This window comes from Diceros bicornis, chromosome 4 (genome assembly GCF_020826845.1).
Source record: "Diceros bicornis minor isolate mBicDic1 chromosome 4, mDicBic1.mat.cur, whole genome shotgun sequence".
Lineage (NCBI taxonomy): Eukaryota > Metazoa > Chordata > Mammalia > Perissodactyla > Rhinocerotidae > Diceros > Diceros bicornis.
The window spans coordinates 30,414,705-30,433,822 of NC_080743.1; the positions used below are offsets into that span (position 1 = coordinate 30,414,705).

Here is a 19,118-nt window from a genome sequence, read left to right on the forward strand (position 1 = left end):
GATGGAAAGTGATAAATGTTTTTCTCACTTACTGGTCAGTAAACATTGGTCTCCATTGTCAGTTTCTTTAGCATAAAACTGTGTCTTATGTACTCATTGATCTACATGCTGTTACAACACATTATACACAGTGGGAACTCTACATGTCGACAATTATGTGTTAAATGTTGAATCGCATTTTGTATTTAACGTGGTGTATTAGCTATCAATCTAGGCAATCAATACTAGATTACCTAGTAGATTACCGATCTGCTAATTCTGTGCTTTCTAATATTTATTTTACAGCCATTTTTAGACATAGTTTTGTATATCTTCAAGCTAACGAGTGCGATAGGAGCTCAGGTGAGTTTACTTTTATTTTATCTTTTAAATCACTGTAATACTGTGTTGTGAATAGCTGGATGGTTTGTACGATTGTTTGTATATCTCAAAAACATGTTTTTACAATGTGTACCTAATAGAATCTGGTTATAAAAAAATACTGTACTAGAGATTTAAAAGGTATTCTAATTTGGTTTTTTAATTTTCGTTAAGTCAGATACTTGGGAAAATTTTGTGTCGTTAATAACCAGAAGTGCTTAAACATTGAACGTACACGTACTTATTGTGGCAAAGTAATGTCTAAAAAGAGATTTGGAGCCAGCCATTTTAATATGAAATTTGAAGGTTAAAATATCAGAAATACCTTTAAAATGGCTATAGCAGTTTCAAGAATATAATAGTATATATATTGTTGAGTATCTCATGAACCTTATTAGCCTGTGTCTCTGATATTTGTGTTGGTAAGAATGACCTTTACATTCTCTTTGAGTATTCTCATTGAAGTCTAGCTTTAGTCATTTAATGTGTAATTTTACTGTTATATATTTATAACACAATCGTATAATAGTGCAGTTGTCTTATGTTTGTATGTACATGTGTATGTATATACATTTTGTAGTTGATTAATAAATAATTTATATAGTGGTTTTTGTTCCTTTCCAAAAAACTGGGGGAAGCAGTTTTTTATTTGAATTTTCTTGTTTGTCTTCTTAACCTTTTGCTATCCCATGATCCAGGTTTAATCATTCTTATAGCTTGTTTTTACTAGAAGGAAGTGAATATGCCTAATCCCTCTTGTCTCTATGCTGTAATATTTTTATGGTGCTTATTATGTTTTTATAATACTTAAATATATCTTCATGTATTCCAATTATCTGATTCTGTATTTCTTGAAAATAGGAACTACATTTTAGTTATCTCTTTTGCCCATATTTGCAGTAATTGTTGAAATGCGTTGCATCAATCATATGTGATTCAAAAAATGTTGAATACACACTATATTCCACACCTATTGTGCCAAGTAGTAGGAATAAAAAGATGAGTAAGACACTGTTCTTTCTGATGAGGGATTACTATCTGTTGAAAGGGTAGATATTCAGGCAATTATAATGAGGAGTGATAAGTCCAGTAATAGAAGTTTGAATAAAGTATTCAGTGTCTGGGAGAACTGGAGGTGATATTTGAGCTGCTTTGAGAAGGATGAGTTAGGTGTCCATTAAATATGTCAGGCTTGCCAGGCATAAGAACAACTTCACTGAATGGCATGTTCAGGAAAAACAATTATGTCAGGATGGCAGAACATAGGATATATATGGGAATGAGGGAAGTGCCTGCTATGAGCTTAGAAAGGTAAGCCTGATGCTTCTCTCTTGGAATGGTTAATGGGTGATGAGGTCACTTACCAACTTAGAAAGTACAGCAGCTGGCAGTAAGATGTAGGAGAAGGGAAAGGCAGATTGAGCTTGTTTGGGGGAATTGAGCTTGAGGCTCTACAGAGTACTTGTTTGGAAATAATATCTTAGATTTTTAAGTGTTGGGATTAGAGATATAAATTTGGAAGGAGAAGAGCGGTAAGGAAGAAACCTCAAGGAATATTAACATTCAAAGTGAAGGTGAAAAAGAGATCTGAGAGTTATTGTGGAATCTTAAGAGAATATCCAGAAGAGTTCCATCAGAAGAGCTTTAGATGCCATAGAGAGATTGAGGACTGCAGTTCGGAGTTTTTAGGAGAGCAAATTTGGGAGAGCTGGGGGGTGAGCTGAAGTGGTGGGAGGAATAGATGAGTAGTAAAAGCATAGAGGCCTAGTGTGTATTTTCTCACAAAAGAAACAAGGGAAAAAAAATTAGTCAAGAGCAGTTTCTCTCGGTCACTGGAGTTAATTAAAGAAATTGTGCATGTTGCATCCAGTGAATTTATGATGATATCCTTGAACTTTGTATATCTTTCTTTCCCAATAATAATAGGGCCCAGCAAGCATGATGGCCTACTTGCTTGTTTCTGGGCTATTGCTAACTCGACTTAGAAGACCCATTGGTAAGATGACAGTAACTGAGCAAAAGTATGAAGGAGAGTATAGATACGTTAATTCTCGGCTCATCACAAACAGGTATGGAGAAATGTGTTAAATGCATTTAGCTGTACTAAAAATTCATTTTTATGGGTATTGATGTCATGTAAGTTGACTAGTAACACTGTTTAGCAGTCTAGTAACACTGTTTGTGAAATTATGTGTATTTACCTCTTTTGAAAATATACGTTATGAAGGATATCAGTTTTATAAAGTAGTAATCCTCCACATTTCTAACCCTTTTTCTTTTTAACTGTGTAGTATCCCTGATTCCCCTCTTCATGTCTTTATTGACTAATTTTCTGTTAATTTCACTTTAAACATAGTCAAATACAATTCAAATTTGCTTCCTTCTTCAAAGAAAATTTTGTCTGAGTTTATCCACAAATATTTTTATTTTGAGATTATGTTTGGAATACTCAGTAATTCATTCTTACTACATGTCTCTGCCTATTTCCCAAATAGTTTAAAAATCCAGAATAGGAAGAAAAAGTATTGGGCTTTGGAGCCAGCCTGACTAGTTCCAAAATCTACCTCCTCTACCTATCAATTATATATTATGTGACTTTTGTCAAGTTATTTATAGCCTTACTTTACTTGTTTATAATAGGTAGATAATGCAGGGTCATTGTGAGGATTAAATATGAAATATATATAAAGCTTCCAGTGCAGTTTTTAATATGTAACAGGTGCTCAATAAATTTTCTCATATATTGGCTGTCAACCTAAGTCATTTTGAGAGTCCTAATATTTATTTACTACTCTATAGGCATTTACAAAATTACTTAGGAAATTACTCTCTTAACAGTTCCCTCTTCCTTTATTGGCTTGCTAAAATGGTACCAGTTTTAAATAGAGTTTTTTGCTGTAGGGAGGCAGAGGAATAGATGGTTGAGTAGAGAGGTGATTTGCCAAGTGAATGAAAGATGGTATCAGCCAGGATGCTTTCTATTGCAAGAAGCAGAAAACTCTGACTCAGGTGGCTCCAACAATAAGGACATTTAGTACTTCAGTAAGAACTCTTAAGGTAGAGCAGTTCCAGGTGTAGCGTGATCAAGGCTCTGGCTCTTCTTTGATGTTCTCTTGGCTCTGCCTTCCTTTGTATGTTGCCCCTTTCCTCAGGCTAATTCTTTTTGTGATCATAAGATGGCAAAAGCAGTTCCGGATCTCACCAGGCCTCCTCCCCTGCAAAAAGTCCCAAAACAAAAACAGGCCATCTCTTCTGTTGTCTCTTGAAGAGAGCAAGGAAACTTTCCCAGAAGCCCCACAGCAGACTTTCTTTCACGTCTCATTGGACAGAATTAGCACTTGCCCATGCCTAAAGCAATTACAGCAAAGTGATTGGCTTAGACCAGTTGGAACTCATCCACTGTGGATGGGGTTGGATCATTCCTAAACCATTTGGGTACAGAGGAAAGGATAGATAATTTTAAGAAAATTGGAATTCTCTTAGGAAGAAGAACGTGGAAGAGAACAGATGCTGGATAGGCAGCCATCAACATTCTAAGATGTTCTGTCCTTTCAGATTTTAGATTGGAGCTAAAATGACTTAGCTCAGGAGTATAATTCTCACCTCATCTTCCTCCATAGGCTTAAATGTACATAAGAAGTAAGAAAAGTGATTAGAGATGTAGAATTGTGTTTCTTTCTTTTTCTTTCTTTCTTTTTTTTTTTTTTTTAAGATTTATTTATTTATTTTCCCCCCAAAGCCCCAGTAGATAGTTGTATGTCATAGCTGCACATCCTTCTAGTTGCTGTATGTGGGACGTGGCCTCAGCATGGCCGGAGAAGCGGTGGGTCGGTGCGCGCCTGGGATCCAAACCCTGGGCCACCAGCAGCGGAGCGCGCGCACTTAACCGCTAAGCCACGGGGCCGGCCCCAAGAATTGTGTTTCTTAAACTGGGAATCTGATACCCTGGGGTATCATTGTGTCAAGGAAACTGTGACGCGCAGATCAAACATGATTCATCTTTCTGGAAAGTTAATTTTGCTTGAAGGGGTTGAGGTAGGAACTGCCTTGTTTTTTATGATGGAAAAAAACACAGGTACATTTTGGAGTAGAATATAAAATTTACATAAATTTTAAGAGAAAAAAGACACTTCAAAGAAATGTTGAGTGTTTATTGAAGGCTGTTTTAACTGTGCCTTCTAGGCTCCTATGTAAATCTTTACTTTCCTCTGCTGTAAGAAGTACTTTGCTGGGAAGGTTCACATCATACTGAATAGAGTGGAAAGACAAGACTTTAGGGTCAGATATGAGTTTACATCTCAGCTGCTTGACTTGCTAGCTCTGACTTTTGCAAATTTACTTAACTACACTGAACATTTCTTCATCTATAAAAATGCCTTTTTTTTTCCTAGTCAAGATCTTTGTGGCCCTTGTAGACTCATTCAAGCCAGCTCAAGAAAAGAGAGTTATTGTGAGGATATGATGGAGTTCCAAGAATAAGAATGACTGTGCAGCTAGGCCTCTTGGGAGCTGGCACTGTGAAGCCATCAAGACTTAGTTTGCTTTTCTGTCTTTCAAAGGCTGTATATCATGGCATTGCTACCTATGTTTTTAGAGCTGTTTTGTCCTCTCCTACCTCTCTGGGTCTGTACTCAATTTGTAGTCTATAATGGCTGTCACAGCCCTGCCTTCCTGTATATCATGGCAACTTCTTTCTTATTTCTTTATTCAAATTTCTGAGAACTAGCCCAGCACACCTTTCCAGCCAGGCTACATGGGGCATGTGCAACATATGGTTGCAGTCCAGTCTATGATCCAGTCAGGTGTGTATTCCTGTGCTCCAGTCAGCGGAGCTAGGTATAGACCATGGCTTGACATGCACCCAATAAGCTCTTAGTCACAAAATGTCCATTTAAATACAAATATTCAGTCGTCAAATACTGTATTTCAGTTATTTTTCAGGCTTAGGTAACATTAAAATTAATTGCTAAATTATTTTCTTTAACAGTGAAGAGGTTGCCTTTTACAATGGGAATAAAAGAGAAAAGCAGACAATCTACTCAGTCTTTCGAAAACTGGTAAGGTAACATGCTTGAAGCTCACGTATTTATGGAAAGACTTTTTTTTTTTTGGCCTATGCCAAGTGTGTGTGTGTGTGTGTGTGTGTGTGTGTGTGTGTGTGTGTGTGTATCTTTAGTCTTTAAAATATTTATTTTTAAATAACTATAAAGGATTTTTTCTTAAAAATATGAGAATAAAAACTATCACATCCATATATTAAGTTGCCCAATTATAAAAATGAATGGATTTATTAAAATAATTGTCAGTGTATTTTTACAGATGTTGCTTAGGAGTCTTATTTAGTGATAAATTTAGTGATTTCTACAGAAAGAATTTGTTCCTGTAGCCTTCGTGAAAATACTGTGAAGATTATTAGAGCAGGGGTCAGCAAACTCTTTCTTTAAAGGGCAAGATAGTACATATATAGTTTAGGGTTTTCAGGTCTTATGGTCTCCATTGCAGCTGTTCAACTCTACCGCTCAAAGGTAGCCATATACTGTGGTAAATGGGTGGTGGTGGCTATGTTCTAATAAAACTTTATTTATAAAAATAAGTAGCCAACTGGATTTGGACTGTGGGCCATAGTTTGCTGACCCTTGATTTAGAGTATAAACATTGTTCCTTGTAAAAACTATACTTCAGTTTTTATTAACTTGCCACTTAGAAAATTTGAATTCAAGTAATTCATTATTCATTCAAAAGATACTGAGTGCCATCCAGGTGCTTATACTTGTTCCAGGTGCTAGTTGTAATGGATGAGCTTGACTGACAAAATCCTGCCTTTAATTTTAGTGGAGGTTTATGAAATGAAATATATATTTGAGGTGATTTAAAAAGATTAAAGAAGTTGTCATTTTAAGTTATTTCAGAAATTGCATTTTTGCCTTATTTATATTTAACAAGACTGAACTTGGATCATGCTCACTGATAAAATGCGTTTAAGGTAATTTTCCAGGAGACTGTTGTTCACTGGCTCGTTCTTCACATGGCTTGCTTATTCCTGTCCTTTAGATTTCAGCCCAAAAGTTATCACCTGCTGGAGGCCTTGCCTGCTCTGATTAGTCTATCTGAAATGGCCTCCACCAGTTCCTTCCCATTTTAATGATCTGTTTCCTTAAAAGCATATATTGCAATTTGTAATTATCTCGTTGGTTTACTAGTTTGTCTCTTTCATTAGAATGTAAACTCCATGAGCTCAGGGATCTTGTCTGTTTTATTCATTCTTGTATTTCCAGCATTGAGCACAGTATATAATATATGGCGTTTGTTGAATAAATGTTCCAGCTATTGTTCTTTTGCAGAAAATAGTAAGAGCAAGCTACTCTGTACTCAGGAAACCCACAGCTTAGTGGAGGAGACAATAAACATTTAAACAACTGGATATTTTATATGATTTCAGGCGGTAATGAATTCTGTGATGAAAAATAAAATGGGCTGAAGCGGTACAGTCTGATGGGGGCTGTTGCCTGGCTGATTTAGCTAGGATGGCAAGAGAGTCTTCTTGAGGAGGTGGCATTTTATCAGAACCCCACGTGAGGTGAGGGAATTAGTCACAAAATATAAATATCTAGGTATTCCTGGCAGAGAGAACAGCACGAGGAAAGCCTTAAGGTGAGAACATGTTTGAGGAACCAGTGTTTCTGGAGCTCAGTGAGAAGGAGCAAAGTAGAAGCAGATGAGGTTTAAGATAGAGCCCAGTGCCGGATCATGTGGGGCCTTGAATAATCTGATAGATGGAAAATTCGAGAACACTAAAAATGCAGAATAAAAAACATTTTCTGACTTGTAATTTTGAGATTATGCATGCAAGGATTAGAGCTACAGTCTCGGGCTGAGCAGCGTGGGTTTCCATTAGCGCTTGGTTCAAAGTGAAATATAATTCTTAGAGAAAGCTCAGACCAGACGTCTCCAGCTAAAGCAAAGCACTGAGTGCCAGTCTGGACAGCTAGTGTTTCACCTAAATTAGCTCATTCTTCTGTTCTTTTTATTTTGATTATTGATCAGTTTTAGCATATGTGTATCTGACAGTATTGTGAATACAATATCATCGTACTATTATATGCAAGGGACACCACGTTGACATTCTTTTTCTTTATGTAATTTCCATTCTGTTTGCATAAAAATGGTTTCATGAAGTTTGGCACTTGCTCAGCCTTGTGCTCAATGAAATGTGATGTATAATATAATCAGAAATCATAGGCACTCAGTAAATATTTGTTGAATAAATTGTACAATTTCTTTTATCCTCATAGTAGATTCATTTTTTTTATACATAGAAAATACATATTTTTTGTTTTTGCTTTCTGCCAGGTGGAGCACCTACATAATTTCATCTTATTTCGGTTTTCTATGGGCTTCATCGATAGCATCATCGCCAAATGTAAGTAGGTTTTAAAAGAGGTGGCAGGGGCCCAGCCCAGAGGTGTAGTGGTGAAGGTCATGCACTCTGCTTTGGTGGCACAGGGTTCACAGGTTTGGATCCAAGGCGTGGACCTACGCACCACTTATCAAGCCATGCTGTGGCAGGCGTCCTACATGTAAAGTAGAGGAAGATGGGCACAGATGTTAGGTCAGGGCCAATCTTCCTCAGGAAAAAGAGGAGGATTGGCAACAGATGTTAGCTCATGGCTAATCTTCCTCACCAAAAAAAAAAAAAAAAAAAAGAGGTGGCGGGATGGGATCTGCGGAAAAAGTGGAGGACTATTATTGTTTTAAGTTTTAACTGTTTTGTTTCAGATTTTGCCACTGTAGTTGGTTATGTAGTTGTCAGTCGTCCTTTCCTAGATTTGTCTCATCCTCGACATGTCAGGAGTACACATTCAGAACTTCTGGAGGTAAAGTAGTAGTAATCATAATAAATTGAAAATTTCAATATAAAAGTAACAGTATAAAATATAAAAGTAAAGAAAATCTACATTTTACTCTTAGAAATGTCAATGAAAATTAATATTTATTTCTGTTTAGGATTACTACCAAAGTGGAAGAATGCTTTTACGAATGTCCCAAGCTTTGGGTCGAATAGTCTTGGCTGGCCGTGAAATGACTAGATTGGCTGGGTAAGTAATATTAGTAATAATGAGCAATTGCAGAGTATAATTTTTAAAACTATGTTATCCTTAATGACTTGATTGTGCCCAGTTGAGGGTAAGATAAGGGGCAACTGAAGCCCCATTTCCTACTCCTGGAAGCTGGTTTTGATAGAAAATTAAGGAAGATTTTTCTCTGATAGTGAACTTTTCATGTTTCCTGAAGATAGCTGTTTTGAGCCTTAAACTAAGTTAGCGGTTCTCAAGCTGTCTGCTTCATGGACACTGGCATTAGATAAGTTGGGAAATGTTAAATCATGGCAATCTTTTCTTAATTCATAGAAAATTAAATTAAGGAATAGAATTTTGTCATTTGAACTTTTTTATGCCCCACCATACATTTTTTTTCTTAGATCTTTGATACTGGCAACCTAGCAAAAGATGAACCAAGATGAAGTTGATTTTAATGCAAAAAAATGAAAAGTTATCTTGTGGTATGTGTAGGTGCAGTTCTAAATATGGTCATATTGTCTAGTAAAATTGTTCTTAGACCATAAAATGGGATTAAATATTTCAGGCTCTAATATAAAGGGCTTGGTATGTTGTAAAAAAAACACTATAATGTAAAAAAGCAGCTTAAGTTTCAGGTCATCTGAAGAAATTGGATGACAAGATCTTTCCTAGGCCTGTAATTCATCTGCACATTTCCTCTTCTTTATTCTTTCTTCTCTTCTCCTGTGGTTAAGATCTTCTATCTTCTGTCAAGACAGGAGAAGTTGTAAACTACTATGAGTCGTCTCTTTCTCTTGAGAATGCTGACATTTTTCCTACTTGTTAATAACCTTTCTCATGCCTTTATAGTTCATGGCATGTGGGGTGCTTTTCTGTTCCTTTAGGAAGGTTTCTGCTTCTTATTCACAGACAAATCCTGTTTGCTTCTCTGACGTAGAGTGCTTTCTCTTTGACCATCAGGTCATTCTTATACTTCTCAACCTCTTGTCATTACTTTTGATTTCTCTCTGTTGCCACAGTGATTTCCATCAGTTAACAGCACTTCATCGTTTTCCCTCTTCAGGGTAAGAAAGAGAAGAATCTTCCAAATTCTTCCATATTTGCAGGGAGGTAGCATGCATTTGGTATACATGTAATAACTGCCTTCCTCAGATAGAGCCCAACTTTGTACATGGCTTTGTAGCCCAGAGTGCAGGAGCTCAGGGTCCACACTTCTTGGGTCGAAGAAATGCACTAGCGCTAGTCCTTTTGTAGTATCTACAGGAAGCTTCCTTAAAATTCTAGAAGCAAACAACCTTCTTGACTTACCTATTCATGAAGTAAGTATCTGTTGAAGTAAGGATCCTCTGAAACCTCTTCTCTTTTATTCCCATGTTCCTGCTCTCCTACTTAAACACAATATTAAAACATGCATACTATCACTAATACTTTATGTTGATGAGACTTCTTTTAGGTTATTTCATTTAAACTAAATTATAATTTTAGAAACTTCAGTTTGTATAAAATAGAAGATATGAACTTACACAATATGTGTGAATTATATCTCAAGTAAATAAATATAAAAATAAAAGATATGATAGCCTTTTGAGTTTTGATTATGGCTTTCTTTTTCTTTTTTAATTTCAGTTTTACTGCTCGGATTACAGAATTAATGCAAGTACTAAAGGATTTAAATCATGGCAAATATGAACGCACAATGGTCTCGCAACAGGAAAAGGGTAAATATGAATGTACTAGGTCACATAAATTGTTTGCTGACATAATATGATGCTTTAATACTTATTTCCATTTAAGGTACTGAAGGAGCGCAAGTCATTCCCTTGATACCTGGTGTTGGAGAAATCATTAATGCTGATAACATTATAAAGTATGTACAGAAAAAGGTTCTTTAATATTATAAATATTTGTTAAACTACATAGTAGCCTTTCTCTTTCAGCTACATTTGTTTAGTGTTTAATGTAAAATTGTCCTCTTTTTACTTTCCTCTCTAGATTTGATCATGTTCCTTTAGCAACGCCAAATGGAGATATCTTGATCCAAGACCTTAATTTTGAAGTAAGTTTTTAAATGATTGTATAAAAGCTAAATCATCTTCAAAATGTGAAATACAAAACTGTTGTCGGGATATTTTAAATAATTTTAAGGTTTGACTTAGTCTCTGAATCCACAAAATCGCTTTAAAAAGTAAGTCTTTGAAACACTTAGAAATCTGTTTTTCTTAATTGACAGGACTTTAATTGTTCAAATATTACTGTCAAAAAATCTTTTGCAAATGAAGTCCATCTCATGAAAGCCATAGGAGAGACAATTAATTGGAATCTCCAATGTAGAATGAATATTTAAACATGCAAATATAATTTTAGTCTGTTTAATTTCTGAAAATTATGGTTTGGTATTGTTTTGACTGTGCAGGAGGTCACATAAAACAAAACTATAAAAATAAAAGATAGACTTATTGCTATTGAAAACAGTGGAGGAGCAGCATAATAGCACTACAGATAGCCACTCACCCAAAACAAGGAACATCCCACGCCAGGCGAAGAGTGGTGCTAATTCAGTAGTCTGTTAGCCACTGGGAATGTGGCAGGCCAAATTAAAAAGAGAAAGCAAAAGATGAGTATTTTTGTATGATTTCTAAGACTCTTGCAAACCTGAGGATTATGATTTAGGTTATGTGTCTATCGTGGCTTTATGTGTAGTTCAGATCTGAAATTCTTAAAGATCACTAACAAATTCCTATCACATAGGCTGTCTCCCCAGTTCTGGATATCATTTCTCCAGAACAACACTGTCCAATAGAACTTTCTGCAATAATGGAAATGTTTTGTTTCTGTGCTGTCCAATATAGGGGCCACATGTGGATACTGAACACTTGAAATGTGGCTAGTGCAACTGAGGAACTGAATTTAATTTCTAATAAGTTTGACCTTAAATAGCCACATGTGACTAGTAGCTGCTGTATTAGCGCAGCTTTAGAATTCCTCTCCCTGTGCTTATGTATGTGGCTTTCTGTAATTTGTGTTGGATGCTGGGATTCTTTTCAACTGCTTTCATCAAAGGAATGTTGTGTGATAGTTTCTAAAATAAAGAGCATAATTATTGGATTTGTTTTTAAATTTTTAAAATCTTAGGTAAGTCTTCAATTTTTCTACTCTTAGTAATGTATATTTAAGTACATCTCCACTTTTTAAGGAACTATAAAAATTAAAAATGTTAGTTATGCGGAGTACTTTGAACTTATTCAACAGTGAGTATAGTACATTATCATATTTATTTTAAAGCCAGGTAACACAAGAGGAAGTAGAGAAGATTTAAATATAGTTGGTAAATATTGAATGACTGCAAGTATTACAGAACTGTTTTCTCATTTGGCTCTGGTACTTCAGTCAGTTTGGTGTGCTCCCTTGACACAGTAGGTAGCCACCCATCAGGCTTGATTTCAGGGTTAAAACAGAGCTCACAACTCCACCTTTGTTAGATTTCCAGTAGCCCCTTTACTGCCACAACCCAAGGGTGAAGTGGCCATGAGATTTCCCCTTTGAAGAATCCTCTTGGCCCTTTCTCCTGCTTTTCCTCACTGTCTTTATGCAGAAATAGATTCACCAACAATACAGATGCACACATGGCTTAAGCATGGTGAGAAGGGATTTGGGATCCGTGAGTCCAGATACATGGAATATCATGATGATGGTCTGTGATATTATTCATTTTGTCATAAGGTTACCACACTAAGCTGTCGCTTTCTATTTAGTCTAAAAACCCTTCTCTTTAAAGCCTCATGTTTGGATTTAATATACTCGGGCCAGTTCCTATAAGTTCACTTTCATAGTCTGAGAAAGGCCCCTGCTTTTTTGCTCTTTTTTTTGTCTTATTTGGAAAGTTGTATTTGAGTCTCCAGTGACACCCCTACTAGTTCAAGTTTTTTACTTCATGACCGTGCTCCGTCCCACCTGTTGTCCCTGTGATTCTTGTTTTGTTTTCCCCTCCACTGGGAGTTGTGTCTTTGATTTCTGTCCTTTTGGTTGACTGGAATGAATTCCTCTTCTGTCTCTTTCTGACTTAAGGTATTTTAAATTAGACTTGGCTTTTCTCATTTATGTTGTCTTTCTTACATTTTTCTTAACATAGCCTTCTTTTATTCAACAAACATTCTTTGGTTTTTTGTAAGCTTCGATTATTTTCTACCCATCTGGCTCACTTGAAAATAAAGATTCCTTTCTCTTGGAAAGAGGCATAATAAAACAGACTTGGCCACTAAAAATAAACGTTTCCTACTTTACGATTACTTTGTCTTTTGGGTTACATAATAACCAAATAATATAAGCTTCTTTGCAAGGAGATTTTATACCTTATTCCTTTATGAACTCCTCCCGCACAGGCGTATTTATCTATCTATAGACTGAACACCCTAAGAGCTAACAACGTGTAGGTTGTCAAAATAGTGCTTTGTAGTTTATTTAAATTTTTACCTTTTTAGTAAGGCACATTTATAATGTTTAAAGAAGCCTGCAAATCTTCATAAACAGTGTACTTTTATATAATTTCTTTTATGTAAATCATATTTGTGTGTAGGATATTTTTTGATGATTTATTATGGTAAATTAATAGGAAGTAGGATTTATCAATAAAAGTGTTATTTCTGGGGGAATATTTTAATTGGTAAAAATGTGGTTCAAAGCATTCATTGCCCCATTAAACCTATCCAGGGGCCTCAAAAATGGTATAGTGTTATTAAGAAGTTAATTTTCCGTGACAGTTACCCTTGGCTTTTTGGCTTAATTCAACCCAGAAAAAAAATATATTTTTATAAATCTTTAATGTGGAAAAATTATTATTGGCTCACCGTGACTGATGTCATAATTGGAAGTTTTGTCCAACATTACCAAAAGCCATGGAGTAAAGAAAAGTTAATGCTGAATCTAAGACATTTGAGCATAAGAGAGTACCTAAGGATGTCTGTAAGTCTAGTTGTTATTTTTACACATTATTACAAACTTGGTTTTTGGGTTTCCTGGCATATTCCAACAAATAATGTGGAGAAGTATTGGATACCAGTGAAAACCACAATGAACAGTTAAGGGCAGAAAAAGATATATAGGACTGACATTACCCAAATAAAGCACAGTAGTAAGGAACCATTTAATTAACAGCTTTCTGAACTTTAGGCGCCCCTAAGGACATCACTATTATAGTAGAGTAAAATTATTATATGTAATAACCTTGCATTATCAGGAATAATCATTATATTCAATTTTACAGGAAAAGGAGATAGGTAATTTCTTAGAAAGAAGTCCATGCTTTAAAATAATTTCTCAGAAAAAGAGACAGTTCATTCATCTGGCAGAGTCATTCAGAATAGTTCATTCTCTAACAGTGATGTGCATAAGATGTGGTATTTTATTGTAGATCAGCTATGTGGAAGGCTAGAAACTCAATCGTTTTTTTAAAGCTCATTCCTTCTCCCTCTTTTTTTGTTGTGGAAAAATGTACTTAAAAAATTTACTCTTGCAACCATTAAAAAAAATTTTTTTTTTTATCAAGGAAGATTGGCCCTGTGCTAACATCTGTTGTCACTCTTCCTCTTTTTCTTTTTCTCCCCAAAGCACCAGTACATAGTTGTGTATCATAGTTGTAGAGTTGTAGCTCTTCTATATGGGATGCCACCTCAGCCTGGCTTGATGAGTGGTGAGTAGGTCTTCGCCCAGGATCCGAAGCGGCGAACCCCTGGCCACTGAAGTGGAATGCACGACCTTAACCGCTATGCCACTGGGCAGGCCCCTAAAATTTTTTTTTATTGTGGTGAAATATGTATAACATAAAATTTACCCTTTTGATTACTTTGTACTGTGCAATTCAGTGGCATTAAGTACATTTACAGTGTTGTGCAACCATCATCACTAACCATCTCCAGAACTTTTTTATCATAACAGACAGAAACTCTGTACCCATTACGCTATAACTCCTCATTCGCCTCTCTCCCCAGCCCCTGGTAACCTCTGTTCTACTTTCTGTCTCTATGACTGTAACTACTCCAGTTACCTCATCTAAGTGGAATCACACAATATTTGTCCTTTTGTGTCTGGCTTATTTCACTTAACCTGATGTCTTCAGGGTTCATCCATGTGGTAGCAATTATCAGAATTTCATTCCTTTTTAAGACTGAATAATATTCCATTGTATGCATATGCCACATTTTGTGTATTCATCCGTCCTCTTGAGTGGCTTCCACCTTTTGGCTATTGTAAGTAATGCTGATGGCACTGCGTTTCACCAGAGTAAAAGCCAAAGTCCTTTCAATGGCTTACACTGCCCTTAGGGTTTACCTGCCACTTACTCTACCCCCACCTCCTACCCCTCTGAGCTCATTTCCTCTACTCTTCCTTCCTGCTCATTTTTCTCCAGCCAAATCAGCCTCCTTTCTGTTTTTTGAATAGGACAGGTACATTCTTGCCTCAGTGCCTTTGCACCAGCTTTTTGTGGGTAGAGTTGGGTCTGGAACAGTCGTCCTTCAGATAAACTCCTAATTCACACCTTCTTTCAAAGTTTTGCCCCGTTGTCATTTTCATTGAGGCCTGGCCTTACCACCTTAAAAATGCAGCCTCTTCCACCCACTCCCAAGTTTCCTTACCCTGATCTGTTTTTTCTCCATAGCACTTATTTTCTAACATGCTATTTTTTTTTTTTTAAGGAAGATTGGCCCTGTGCTAACATCTGTTGCCAATCTTCCTCTTTTTCTTTTTTCGCCTGAAAGCCCCAGTACATAGCTGTGTATCATAGTTGTAGAGTTGTAGCTCTTCTATGTGGGACACCACCTGAGCATGGCCTCATGAGCGGTGAGTAGGTCCGCACCCAGGATCTGAACCCTGGGCTGCCTAAGCAGAAGGCTCGAACTTAACCACCGCACCACTGAGCTGGCCCCCTAACATGCTATTTAATTTACTCATTTGTTATGCATATTCTTTATTGTATGTCTCTCTCACTAGAATGTAAACTGGTAAGGGCAGGGTTTGGGTTTTTGTTTGTTTTGGGGGTTTTTTGGTCTCTTGTTCATTAATGTAGCTCCATTGCCTAGAATAGAGCGTGACACTGAGCATTCAATAAATATTCATTGAATTAAATAACAGGAACCTAAGGCTCCGCATTTTAAAAAATTTGTGAAAGGCAGGTTCCACAGCTAGAGTAACTCGTATCTCTCTGTTGTCTTCTTTCCTGCTGTGATATGTTGCTGTGTAATGTTGTAAGCTATAATTATAACCCAGGTTTTCTGATTCTTCACAGGGTTGATTAACACATATTTATATAAGACCGTAAACTTAGAACTTAACTACTCTTCACATTTTCTCATTTAACTTCAGTATTGCAGAGCAATTGGGTGGCACTTGTAAATTTTTATAATGCATATATACTTTGATCCCACACTTCTAATTCCTAAGAATTTCTTCTATAGAAACATTTCTCACTAGTGTATAAATTTGCTTACTGACTTGGAGGTTCATTACAGTATTACCTAAAAGAGCAAAACAAAATGCTGATGACCTCAATATTCAACAAAAGAGGAGTATTTAAATAAGTTATGGTGCATCCTTACTATGGAATACACTGCAGGCATTAAAAAAAGGAATGGGAGGAATTTGAATATACTGACCTGGAAGACGTATTTTTGATAGATTGTTAAATAATGACAAATGTAGAACATAAATAGTACAATTCCATTTTTTTAAAAAAGATTGTGTACACATACTTATTGTTTTCAAGAATCCTTGGTTTTTTTAAGCTTTAGCTCTTTATATTCTGATTGAGATTAAGTTGATGATATCAATCAATAATGATTTTTAAATGCAAATAGGTAACTGAGTAGAATTTGAAAGTAAGCAAAAGTAAAAGGTCCCTTCAACCATACCCTCCACTGCTTCTACCTAGTATTACATTTATAGACAAAATAGAAAGTTTGTCATTAGCAAAGAACTGACTCCAAGGAAATGTTTATTGAGTGTATATTCACTCTATTTAATTAATTCATAGACTAATTTTCTTTCAGGTTCAGTCTGGGGCCAACGTTCTAATTTGTGGTCCAAATGGCTGTGGGAAGAGTTCACTTTTCCGTGTTCTTGGTGAAGTAAGTACAAGTTGACCTGAAAATTTTGCAGTTTTATTTTGCCATATAATCTACCACATTGTGAAATTTACAACTGCTCCTCGCCTCCCCACCTTCCTTTTATAGTTATGGCCTCTTTTTGGAGGACGCCTAACTAAACCTGAGAGAGGAAAGTTATTTTATGTTCCTCAGGTAAGACTTTGAGTTATTTTGTAATCTTTGGTTTAAAGATCTTTCTATTTATTTTCTAAGAATTCACTTCTAATGATTTTTGCTCTACTACTATCAGAGACCTTATATGACCCTAGGAACACTTCGAGACCAAGTGATATATCCAGATGGAAGAGAAGATCAGAAAAGGAAAGGGATATCTGACCTAGTAAGGAAATGTTTATATCCTAGACCTACTGAAATACTCTGTTTCAGATTCTTTATCTTAATCAGTTAAGTATTTTAAGTGCCAGGTAGTTTATCCTAACTTGTAAAGCCATCTAAAGATTTGTCATTAATTATAACTTTCCAAGTTGAGGTAGTATGTTAACTACTTTGCTTAACTGTGACTGGTTGAGTGTTGGACCTTGTCTTTACACTATTGTTTGTTTTCTCCTTGCCCTCATCCTTTAATTACATGCAATAGTTTTATTCTCTTTAAGCTACTAGATATATTTTGTCAAAGTTAGTGTAGAAAGCAAGTAGAGGGTTCAGGGCTACCTTTGTGCCACATTCTTTTGTGAAATTTGCCTTTTTAATTGCTATTGGCAATAGAATTGTAGTGATTCTAGTTTAAAAAATAAAGCGAGATAGAGAATGTTGGTTTGTAGTAAGCTTGATTTTATCTGTAATCATTTTGCTGAAAGGTACTGAAGGAATACTTAGATAATGTCCAGTTGGGTCATATCCTTGAACGTGAAGGAGGCTGGGACAGTGTTCAGGATTGGATGGATGTTCTCAGTGGTGGAGAAAAGCAAAGAATGGCGGTAAGTATACTCTGAAGACATTGCACCACAGTGCAACTGGTGCATAAAGCTGCACTTAGAGCCCAGCGTTTTTGACTTATTTTGATTAATCAAGGCACACAGTTTTATTGTAATCTTTTTATTCAGCAATTGTTATGGTGTGGATTAGTTTAAATGATAATAATAGTGCTTAAAAATGTATAACTTGCATGTAAGTTTGGAATTTGAAAAATTCACAAATTTTCCTGTGAAAGGAAAAGCTGCAGATCCAATTATATACCATAAATCCTTTTTTCTAAAAGTTGAGGAAACTTTGTAGCATAGTGATCTTGGGATATATGGTAATCCAGGTTGGGTTACAAGGTCTCTTTCAGTATTTTTTCCCTGTAGACATCTCTTTACCTTACTCAGATAGTTTTCTCTGTAGTAGCTGAAGGTATTAGAGATGATCAACTCTAATTTTGTTATCATTTTGTTCTTTATTCTGTTCTTGCCCTTTCCTTCTACCATTATATGTATCCTTCAGGGCTCAGTATCTACTACTAACGTTATTTAGAATTTTAAAATTTTCCTAGTATAAAGAAGCATTTGAAAGGAACTATTTTAATTTTATGATTGACTAAACTTATTCCTAATCAAACATGACTACAAAATGCTACATATTAAGGGTGATACTCTGCTAAGAGGGATAACTTTCAAAGAGTCATTTTCTAACTATATATACCATAGTTTGAGCAGATCCGTAGGAATTGGTTTTTCCAGAGGCTTGACCTAGTGGAAATTAGAGAAAACCGTAGCCAAGGAAAGACAGCAAAGGAAATGGCTGATTGCAGCATTGCTTACTCATTATCTTCAGGTTATATTCTACCTTTTTGTTGCCTCCTTTTCCTTGATTTTGCATGTTGTTTTTCCCAAAATCATACCCATTCTATATGAATTTAATATCAACCTAATATTGTGATTTGTCTGGCTAGTGCTGCAACATGAGATTAATCTAGAGTTAAGAATGAATCATAAACAAAAGAAAAGAGAGATGTCAGTCATACTTAAGATGGAAATTATGCTGAAAGGGTGAGAATTTGAATAGAGCATTTGATAGGGCATTTCTGGAATCAATTTAGAAGATGACTATAGAAATAACTGTAAATCAGGAGAACAAATTTAAATTCCTGTACTGTGACTCAAAGAAAATGGAAGGAAAAGTCAAGACTCACAAGTGGACACAATGGAAGCTCAGAGAAAGAAAAATAAATGTGCTTATTTAAGGAATCCTGTGTGTGTGGTATAAAGGTACAGAGGGGATAGTTTTTATTTGAAGATAAGAGGTTCAAGGGCGTGCCTAGAGGAGTGAGAGGATGTCTTGGAATAGTAAGGGAGTGGGGGAAGGAATCCTGTAAAACCAGATGAGCCGTGATGGAGTTGTTTGGTAAACGGAGGAAGCTCACCCAGGACACTGCTGCGTACCAAGCCGTTGACGGGGTGTGTTCTGTACAGGCCAGTGTTTGGGGAATTGAATATGAAGTTTAAAAGAGAGCATATCATTTTGCTATTTTCAAAGGGTTTGGAGGGAGAGAGCAAAGGCTAATGCAACAAATATTAACATTAATGAAGTTGAGTGAAGTGTATAC

At 36.0% G+C, this 19,118-nt stretch overlaps 1 protein-coding gene across 3 annotated transcripts in view; it reads left to right on the top strand.

The window, feature by feature from the left end:
- The window catches only part of ABCD3 (ATP binding cassette subfamily D member 3), a 75,234-nt gene that overhangs the window by 45,531 nt on the left and 10,585 nt on the right, over window positions 1-19,118 (top strand). For all 3 annotated transcript variants that reach the window (XR_009219740.1, XM_058538572.1, XM_058538571.1), the window contains exons 8-20: window positions 286-342; window positions 2,287-2,429; window positions 5,348-5,417; window positions 7,711-7,780; window positions 8,137-8,234; window positions 8,365-8,456; window positions 10,065-10,156; window positions 10,233-10,305; window positions 10,431-10,494; window positions 16,478-16,555; window positions 16,661-16,726; window positions 16,824-16,913; window positions 17,392-17,511. Coding sequence is in view for 2 of the 3 variants with exons in the window: in XM_058538572.1 (XP_058394555.1) it covers window positions 286-342; window positions 2,287-2,429; window positions 5,348-5,417; window positions 7,711-7,780; window positions 8,137-8,234; window positions 8,365-8,456; window positions 10,065-10,156; window positions 10,233-10,305; window positions 10,431-10,494; window positions 16,478-16,555; window positions 16,661-16,726; window positions 16,824-16,913; window positions 17,392-17,511 (1,113 nt within the window). In the remaining variant the exon portion in view is untranslated. The remainder of the gene's footprint in view (window positions 1-285; window positions 343-2,286; window positions 2,430-5,347; window positions 5,418-7,710; window positions 7,781-8,136; window positions 8,235-8,364; window positions 8,457-10,064; window positions 10,157-10,232; window positions 10,306-10,430; window positions 10,495-16,477; window positions 16,556-16,660; window positions 16,727-16,823; window positions 16,914-17,391; window positions 17,512-19,118) is intronic.